This window comes from Acartia tonsa, chromosome 2, assembly GCF_053477335.1.
Source record: "Acartia tonsa isolate MP-2025a chromosome 2, ASM5347733v1, whole genome shotgun sequence".
NCBI lineage: Eukaryota > Metazoa > Arthropoda > Copepoda > Calanoida > Acartiidae > Acartia > Acartia tonsa.
Window position 1 is genome coordinate 51208092 of NC_137261.1, and position 9599 is coordinate 51217690.

Here is a 9599-nt window from a genome sequence, read left to right on the forward strand (position 1 = left end):
TAATCCCTTTATTTATTTAAATTTTCCTTTATAAAAATTTTCCACTAATGCTGGGTGACGGGAGAGAGTTTTTTTTTTAACTTTTAAGAAAGGTTTATATATATGACACCTTTATAAATTATAACCTTATATTATAATGGCCGATAAATTGATGTACACTCCCAATGATGATGCACAAAATTACCCCTTTTGTAAATAACAATTAATAGTTGAAACGTTTTTACACTCAACTTAATGAAGCAACCAAGTCCCAAAATTCCCCAAAATTGTTGAGCAAACCAAAAAGAAAACGTTGGTATAAAACTTTGTTTTTAAAAGATATGAAATGATACAGATATTCATCATATCATTATCATCAATCTATTCTATAATTGGCCAAAAAGCCTTCATAAAGTGACATCAAAGCTGACAATAAAAATGGTAATCCTTGAATGTTATGTAACTTCCAATATGTAACTATGAAGCAATTTTGTTTGTCTACATTACCGAATACTTTTTTAATTCTATTCATCTCAAATGTAACTTTTCTTAAAAATAGGTTTCTAAAACTTGAAATATAATTTTTAACTTTTCTTACCAATGAATGATGAAACTTAAGTATAAATTGAAAAACAATTTGAAATATCCAGCCTCTAACGGCTAATTTATTTACTAAAATTTCATCGTATTAAATCCAAATTAAATCTTGTTGGTTCCCCCCCCCCCCCTCCTCCTAACCATTACGTTATGATGGGTGGAGAAAAAAAGATTACATATAATTATATTCAAATAAGAAGTGTTGAAAAAGGGGGGTGGGGCAGGTTTCAAATAATCTTTAATCTTTTAATCTTTAATCTTTTACGGAGGGTAAATTAAGTGTTAAATTACCCCTTCTGCAGATTAAGCATCAAATCCTCCCCCCTCCTCAAGGGGAAATTAGGAGAATTCTTAGTCTTACATGTCATATAAATATTTTCCAACACATCCCATGATTTCCCTCGTACTTCGTAGTAATTGGATACGGATTATAGTTATACCCCCCCCCCCACACTTTCTTTTATGTGTGTTTATTTTATCCCTTACTATTCCAAAAAATAAAATTATGGGTGGAGTTACTGTTAAGTTGTTAACCCTTTTCTTCCCCCAATCATCCAATGTAAGCGGTAACCTGGCCATTTTCACCACCTTAGGCTTAAAGTCATAAAGTCATAATTAATATTAATCTTTTTATTTTAGTTTTAGTTCAGTTACAACATCGTTAGAGAATGGCTGAGCCTGACTCTAATAAAGTTATAGGTGACGATGATGACAACATGTCCGATGTTTCGGATGTTATTAATATTGACAGTGAGGTTGTCCAAGCTATGCCTGACTCTTCAGTTAAGCGTAGTTTGCGTGAACGTAAGACGATCGACGATGCAAGCATACCCGATTTTTTGGATGAGGTTGACCTTGATATGTTGGAGGAAAAGGAGGGTTTGGGGTCCCCCCCCAAAAAAATAACCCCCAGTGATAACATTAGGTAATAATAATATTTTCATTTTATATTTAATAATGTTATAAAAAAACTAAAAGGGGTAGTTTCACGAAGTTTATTTATTAAGCTCAAATGCATTTCGTGAAACTACCCCTTATAAAATTAGTGGGTTTCGTCGTATTTTTACTTGTTATTTACTATTAAGCTCAAATGCATACCCCTAATAAAATTATAATAAATGGGATTATGAAAAGTAGTGGGTTCCTTTGTATTTTTACAGTAACTTTTTATCTTAGGGTAGGTAAATGTTATTTATTTATTTAATTTTCAGTTGCACTCCAGGGTCGGTAATGTTGGAGGAAAAGGAGGGGTTGGGGACCCCCACAAAAAAAATAACCCCCAGTGATAACATTAGGTAATAATAATATTTTCATTTTATATTTAATAATGTTATAAAAAAACTAAAAGGGGTAGTTTCACGAAGTGCATCTACCCATGCTAAAAAAAGTATAGAAATGGGATTTTTACAGTAACTTTTTATTTATTAAGCTCAAATGCATTTCGTGAAACTACCCCTTATAAAATTAATGGGTTTCGTCGTATTTTTACTTTTTATTTACTATTAAGCTCAAATGCATACCCCTAATAAAATTATAATAAATGGGATTATGAAAAGTAGTGGGTTCCTTTGTATTTTTACAGTAACTTTTTATCTTAGGGTAGGTAAATGTTAAAAAAATATCCTTACTTACTTTTGGTCAGGTTAGGTTGGGTCGCATTGAGTAATCCATCCTCCGGGGCGAATTCCTTCCATGTTCAGCAACTCTCGGTGCTCTACACACCAAGAGAGGCCATTTTTTTTTAGAATATAATCCCAAATTTGGTAAATTTGGTGGGTTCTAAAAAGAACCAGAGAAATTGAAAATTTATTTATTTATTTAATTTCAGTTGCACTCCAGTGGCTTCAAAAATAGCTGATCCACAACGGAAGCGCATAATAACAAGGTTGTGTTCACCTCCAAGGGTCAAGAAAAGAAGAAAAGAGTCTTCTCCCCAATCGAGGTAAAAAAAACAAGTAGCCAAATAATTTTTTTTTTTATTTTGTCCAGAGGGCAAGGGAAAAATAATATTAATTAATAATTAAAATAATAGGCTATTTTTTTAAGGTCAAAACCTGACAGCCCAGAACCTGAAAATCCAACTTCACCCCCCAAACCTTCTCCCCAATCGAGGTAAAAAAAACAAGTAGCCAAATAATTTTTATATTTTGTCCAGAGGGCAAGGGAAAAATAATATTAATTAATAATTAAAATAATAGGCTATTTTTTTAAGGTCAAAACCTGACAGCCCAGAACCTGAAAATCCAACTTCACCCCCCAAACCTTCTCCCCAATCGAGGTAAAAAAAACAAGTAGCCAAATAATTTTTATATTTTGTCCAGAGGGCAAGGGAAAAATAATATTAATTAATAATTAAAATAATAGGCTATTTTTTTAAGGTCAAAACCTGACAGCCCAGAACCTGAAAATCCAACTTCACCCCCCAAACCTTCTCCCCAATCGAGGTAAAAAAAACAAGTAGCCAAATAATTTTTATATTTTGTCCAGAGGGCAAGGGAAAAATAATATTAATTAATTAATTAATTATTTTAAGGTCAAAACCAGCAAGCCCACAACCAGCTTCACAAACAACACCAGATACATCACCAATGCGCCCACTCAACGTAACGCCGCCGCCGTCTCCATCACCTACAAGTACAACAGCCACACCTAAAGCCGCAGCCACACCTAAAGCCGCAGCCACACCTACAACACCAGCTGGAGACACACCTTCTTCAGCACAGTCATCCCCAGCTGGAGAAAAGCCAAAAGGGAGAGGTGGCCGTAAAGCAGGATCCAAGAATAAACCCAAGATGAACAGTGACAGTACGGAACATATGTTCATCAAAGGTAAGCTTAAATTAGTATAATTAATATCAATAACATAGGTAGTAACATTAAAAATTTAATTGACAGGATGTCTATTTGTCTGTACTTAAATAAAATACATTATATTATATTTATAATTAATAACCATACAATCTCAACCGTAAATACATAAATTTCTAGAATACTAGTTTGTTTTACTTTACCTATATATTAAATTAACTGTTCTATTGATTACCTAGACTGCGTGGGTACAGTACAAGGGGACACACACTCGCTCTATGACCGCCTTGATGGGAAGAGGATAACATATAGTAATGGTGATAAGGTACAAACATAAATACTAAAAATAATAATAAAATGTAGAGGGGGGGGGGGGGCAATTCTTGATGGGAAGAGGATAACATATAGTAATGGTGATAAGGTACAAACATAAATACTAAAAATAATAATAAAATGTAGAGGGGGGGGGGGGGGCAAAAGTGACACTTTTTGAAAGCAAAACTAAAAGTCAAGAAAGGAACACAACTAAAAAAAGAGTTACAGGTGTGAGATTATTAAATAAAATGTTTAATAAAATTAAAATTACTTCAGGTTTATGTCTACTTGGTTAAAGTGCTTGAAGATCATGCTTACATGATCCCCAACTACCCTGGAAAGGGTAAGCATAAGACCCCGTGGGGGCGGGGGTGCAAATACTGTAACTTCAATACCTGGGATGGCACATACCACGTGAAAGAATACCCCACAGATGGAAAAGCAAGAGAGAAATTTATACTGCAAGAAACTAACCTTCTTAGGTAATAATATTAAGTTGACATAAAATAACATGATGTATTAACGCAACGTGCCGGAGCCGTATAATTTTGATGCGGCTCCGGCTCCGGGGAGCCGTATTTGGAAATACGGCTCCCGGCTCCGGCTCCAGCTCCGGCTCCTACCTTAAAATTAATATATCAATTTTTTTTCATTATTGAATTTGATAAAATAAGATAAATAATATAAAATATTTTGCTTTTATTTGATTAAAGCTATATAAAAGTAGAAGGATGTGTGTCTATTTGTTAAGTAACAATAGTTTTTCAGTTTATTATATGGAAATAGACCGTTGCCAAATTATAATATTACTTTAAAAAATCATTTTTACCTAGTCCGGAGCCGGAGCCGTTTTTAACAAAAAATACGGCTCCGGATCCGGCTCCACAAAAAATGTTGCTGCTCCCGGCTCCAGAACACTGGTATTAAGTATTCATAAACATTGATTAAAAATATATACTGACGGACAAGGTGAATTATAGAGTAGCTTTGCTAAAAAAAATAATATTAATTGCTTACCTGTTTAGGAGGTTTACCCGTCACTGGATCATTGACCACAGAGATGTTTACCGAGAGTATAGGAAGGGAGTGAACCTGGCCAGCTTTCAGAGGAAGTTTCAACAGGCCCAGGCAGATGCTGAAGTTATCCATGAAGTCAAAATATACGTCACTGCCCTAGAAGCGCTGCGCCACATAACAGGAAAACTGGTTAATAATGAAAGTTTCCTTCGCTTTATGGTAAATGTATGTTTAATATTTTTGATCATATTTGCTGTTATCTAATGTCTCATACCTATATTTTTTTAAACAAAATTAATTGAAAATGATTGCTAAAATCGAAATATATCTTCATGTCAGTTAGAATAGTGTATTTTTTAAAAATAGGTTGAAAAACATACTAACTTTAAAAAATTCGCTTTAAGGATAAGGATGCCAATGCCTTTGACCATCTCATCGCCAAGCAGGTCGGTTTACTTGAGAAAGGCAAGAAGCAGGATGCACCCACCAGCAAACAGCTTCATAACTGGCTGCAGGGGCAGCACAAGTATTACATGGAATCCTTCAAGAAGATTTTAGAAAATAAAGGTATTAATAACTATTAACTATTAAGTATTATAATTTATAAACTAAAACATTACTAAATAATTTCAAAATCTGAAAGAAATAACAAATGATTAATTTAAATTATCTTCACTTCCGCGGGTGTGTACATTGCCGAAATCGAAGGAAAGGTGCACACCTGCGGAAAAAATGTTAATATTTAATTATTTTAAATAACAAATAATTATAATCAATATTATCTTTGTTTCCGCAGGTTTGCACCTTTCCTTCGACTTCGGCAATGTTCACCACACCGACTTCATTGCAGGTAACCTAAATAAAATAAATAAACTATTATTATTTATTAATGCAATTACAACTGCAGCAGCTACATAACCTGAATTAAATAAAGTAAAGTAAACTATTATGAATGAATAATATAAAAGAATTACTAATTTTTCAGTAACTGCAAACTATACCGATGCAGACGGTCCCAAAGAATTGTTGCTCGCCTGTGAACAGGTATAAGTTTAAAATTAATTCTTAGAAATTTAGAATGACCACAAATACCTAAATGATAATTTGATTAATTACTTATGTTTAGATGCCTAAACCCGATGCTTCCGGCCGCAGCATCTACGAATATTTCGAAGAACTGTTGAAAAGGTTTGGGCTTGAGCATTATCAACTTCTCAGCTCCACATCCGACTCGGCTGCCAACTGTGTAAAGGTAATGAAAAATTATAAATTATAATTATAAAATCATAACTATTTAATAGTTTTTTCTCGCATCGTATTTTAAATGGCTTTCCGCAGATGTAAAATGTACAATTGTAAGATAAAACCAGTTTTTTTAGATGAATATTTGAATGAATACGAGAATTAATATTCTAAAACAATACCATTAGAAAGTAAATCATTAATTTATTTTTCATTCTTTAGTCCGTCAAGATACTCAATGAAGAGCACGGGAAAACCCCCACAGAGTATACAAGTTTCATGAACCATGAGGATGAAGATGAGGGAGTCAGTGATGATGATGATGATAGTGATAAGGAAGACACACCTGAGGCTGATAGTGAAGATGAAATCCCGTTGGATATGGTTATAGAAGATTTAGATGAGGTTGAGGATGGTGTTGTAGAAGCCGAAGGTGAGGGTCAGGATGGAGGTGAAGAAACCCTGGCAGGAACAAGACAAGGCGATGGCGGCATATCAAGTGCGATTTTCTACAGGTCCATCGCCATCAAAGATCCACAACAAAGAGAGGGTAAGTAAAGTTAAATTAAATTCATTCCCAAAAAATTCAATGAATTACATTTAATGATTTACAGGGGTAGTTTCACGAAATGCATTTAACTAAATTATATTAATTTATTAAATTATTTCTTTTCAGCAATCACAAATTTCGGGAAACTAATAGAAGAGAACATCCAGAAAACAATGATATGTGATGAGCAGAAATGTGGACTTATAGTGGGAGGTGTTTGCCTCAACCACCAAGTGGAGTTGGCGTTGAAGCAGGCTGCCAAAGTTGTAAGTAAATTAATTAAATGATTAATAGAACCAACTAAATAACTTATACAGTAACTTAAAAAGTTAAATAATAAATTATACAAAAACGTGAAAATTAACAAATATTATATTTTTTTAGAAAGGGAAGGGGTACAACAGAACCATAATTAACCTGGCAAAGCTGGTCAGTAAAATTATGAATAACAAGAAGCTGCGTCGCATTTTGGTAGAGAGTGGACAACGTATGCTTACCAGATACGTGGAGACGAGATGGAGCTCCAGAATGAACATGATAAAGCGGTTCTTAGAGTTGTTTGACAACAAACAACTACTTCAGAAGGTGAAAAAATCCGTGCAGGATCAGAAAGGTAAACCCAAAAAAGTTAATTATAATTTAAACAACAATTTAAAACTAACAAAATTACCAACTTAAATTTCTCTCTGTCCCTTAATTAAACAAAAGAGAAAGGTAACAAATAGAAGTTTATTAAAATTTAAACTAAATAAATTATTTCTTCTCTCGTTCCCTTAATTAAAAATTAGAACTGTATATATCAATAGAATTAATTTTTAATTTTTAATTTTTAATTTTTATTTTAGTCAACAAGAAGTATGACAATCTGTGGCCAACACCTGACCAGGTTCTTGCCCTCAGAGAAGTCCTGCAAGTGTTGGAGTGTGTGGATACCATGCTGACAATTCCCGCACAAGCCCATGAGGCCACAATCGTCCAGATGTTCACCATGCTGGATACGGTGTTCTTTACCCTACGGACAAGTATGCCTGGCAACTTATTCGCTAGACGTGTATTCAAGTTCCTTCACCTGAGAGTTAACAAGATTGTCCGTACTAATGCAGGCTGGCAAGTCTGTCTCTACCTACACCCCCTGTCACGCAGTCATTTGGAAATGATTGCGAGTGGCACACAAAGCTTTACGGTGACACAGGATGAAGCAAAAACAATTTTACAACAAGCACCCAAAAATTGTAGGTTGTTGGGTGAACGGCTACACCGAATCTCACTGAGAGCCAACCTAAGTCCTGAAGAAAAGGCAGATGAAGAGGCCGACCTGCGTAGAGCTAATGCGGATGCCGACAATGAGGATTCCGAAGCTGACGAGTACGAATCTCCAGAAACTGCACCTCCCACAGGTAAAGATATACAATATTAATTAAAATAGATAATAATAATAACATTAGTTAAATAATTCAATTATCATTTTTATTAATTATATTTATGTATTACAGGCATGATGACACCCATCCAAAAGATGTTATGGAACAAACAACAAGAGTTCAAAGAAATTCAGGCTCAAGCAGCAGCCAAGAAGAAAAAGAAAGAACAACGTGACAAACAGAAGGATCCCCTGGACGTCATGAAGAAACACCTGAAAGCTGGGCTGAAGGATTGGAATAACATAGAAGAATCCAAGTTGCATGCCTTGACATACGGTTACCAACGTGAAGTCGCTAAGATAAAGGAGGAAATTGCGAAAGTCAAAAAATCTAAGTCCAAGGATTTCGATGTTGAAGAACGCCAGAAACTGTACAAACAAGGAGCAATGACCGCAAGCCACAGGATGCTTACTGCCAGGTATGAACATGTTGCAGAGAAGATATGTTATCCACCTGGACTTGTCAGTTTGATGACCAACTTCAACAACTTACCTGTTTCTAATGCGAGGTGTGAGAGAATTTTCTCACACCTCAAATTAGTTTACTCATCGAGGCGCTATAACCTAGAGAAAGAAACCATCCACGCCATCATGTTCTTGAAGATGAACAAGCTAGTCCCCAAGAAGTCCCAAGCATTTTGGGATAGACAGGTAAAAGTTACCAAGAAGACAGCAACCAAGGAACTGGAAAAGTGAAATAATTTTTGTAAATATGTTTATCATATTAATTATGTTGGAAAGAAATAAAGTAGAAGTAAAAGTAAAACAAATAATTTAATGAAATAATTTTGTGTTTTTTAAATATCTGTATCATTACCATTATAAAATAAATGTTGTAATAAAACCCAAAAAACTGTTTATTGATATATTTATTTTTTTTGCAGTATTGTTATTTAATTTAACAAGGATGAATAATCAATAAGTAGCGAAGCCAAAAACATTACTCAAATCATACTTGTCTTGTGTCTTTATGCGTGGATGGTCTCTTGCTCGAGGTTCTAGAGTAAATAAGTTGGACATCAAATGAAAGTAAATACTAAATATCCAAAAATAAGTTTGAATTTCAATTAAAGGGTGATGGAAAAAAATAAAAATGCGTACTTGCCGCTTCGCTTATATTATTGTACATTCAAACATCAGTAAACCAAAAATCAGACCAATCGGATAATTAGGTCACATAAAAATTTGTTGTTAAAATGTAAAAAAAATACGGACATTAATGTCAGAACTGAATTATCAGAATGCGAATATATAAGAGTCTAAGCAAAATTGTAAGTAAATTTGTTTAAAAACAGCTTGATAATCAGGTTTAATATGAGCGTACATTTAAAACCGAGTTTCAACGCAAAAAAACGCGGAGCCGAATCTAGAAATACGGCTGCGGATGTGTGTATATTTGGTAACATATGGTTTTTAAGTTTAATTTAAGGAAATAGACCGTTAAATCATATTATTACTGTAAAAACTCACTTTTAACTAATGTGGAGCCGAGCCGTTCTGAACGACGTAAAAAAATGCACGGAAATTCTTTTCGAACACAGGGATTCAATATTTTTAGGTAAGACTTATCGATAAAACACACCCGATACTTTGTAATTTTGGAACGATATAAAAAAATAAAAAATAAACATAATTAAAAACAAAGTATGGAGCTTGCCGAATTATTCACAG

The 9599-nt window shown here is 34.1% G+C and overlaps 3 protein-coding genes across 3 annotated transcripts; all 3 read left to right on the forward strand.

Moving 5' to 3' along the window:
• Nucleotides 1-3863: 3863 nt before the first annotated feature.
• LOC145312856 (uncharacterized) lies at nucleotides 3864-5277 on the forward strand. Its single transcript, XM_080152092.1, has 2 exons — nucleotides 3864-4181; nucleotides 4725-5277. Exons 1-2 carry the CDS (start codon nucleotides 4018-4020, stop codon nucleotides 4978-4980), a joined length of 420 nt encoding a protein of 139 aa, XP_080008218.1. The 5' UTR covers nucleotides 3864-4017; the 3' UTR covers nucleotides 4981-5277.
• Nucleotides 5128-7285, forward strand: LOC145312601 (uncharacterized). The gene is made up of 7 exons (XM_080151858.1): nucleotides 5128-5242; nucleotides 5513-5566; nucleotides 5702-5760; nucleotides 5843-5968; nucleotides 6181-6508; nucleotides 6635-6774; nucleotides 6893-7285. The coding sequence occupies exons 1-7, from the start codon at nucleotides 5128-5130 to the stop codon at nucleotides 7184-7186; spliced, it is 1116 nt and encodes a 371-aa protein (XP_080007984.1). The 3' UTR covers nucleotides 7187-7285.
• Nucleotides 7286-7379: 94 nt separating this feature from the next.
• LOC145312857 (uncharacterized) lies at nucleotides 7380-8945 on the forward strand. Its single transcript, XM_080152093.1, has 2 exons — nucleotides 7380-7905; nucleotides 8002-8945. Exons 1-2 carry the CDS (start codon nucleotides 7443-7445, stop codon nucleotides 8622-8624), a joined length of 1086 nt encoding a protein of 361 aa, XP_080008219.1. The 5' UTR covers nucleotides 7380-7442; the 3' UTR covers nucleotides 8625-8945.
• The last annotated feature ends 654 nt before the right edge of the window (nucleotides 8946-9599 follow it).

Excerpts from the sequence above, each read along its gene's own strand:
- LOC145312856 (XM_080152092.1), top strand. The coding sequence starts at position 4,018 with ATGATCCCCAACTACCCTGGAAAGGGTAAGCATAAGACCCCGTGGGGG. Across the intron at positions 4,182-4,724 it reads CAAGAAACTAACCTTCTTAG|GAGGTTTACCCGTCACTGGA; the intron begins GTAATAATATTA and ends TTACCTGTTTAG.
- LOC145312601 (XM_080151858.1), top strand. The coding sequence starts at position 5,128 with ATGCCAATGCCTTTGACCATCTCATCGCCAAGCAGGTCGGTTTACTTG. Across the intron at positions 5,567-5,701 it reads CCACACCGACTTCATTGCAG|TAACTGCAAACTATACCGAT; the intron begins GTAACCTAAATA and ends CTAATTTTTCAG. Across the intron at positions 5,761-5,842 it reads TGTTGCTCGCCTGTGAACAG|ATGCCTAAACCCGATGCTTC; the intron begins GTATAAGTTTAA and ends ACTTATGTTTAG.
- LOC145312857 (XM_080152093.1), top strand. The coding sequence starts at position 7,443 with ATGCTGACAATTCCCGCACAAGCCCATGAGGCCACAATCGTCCAGATG. Across the intron at positions 7,906-8,001 it reads AGAAACTGCACCTCCCACAG|GCATGATGACACCCATCCAA; the intron begins GTAAAGATATAC and ends TATGTATTACAG.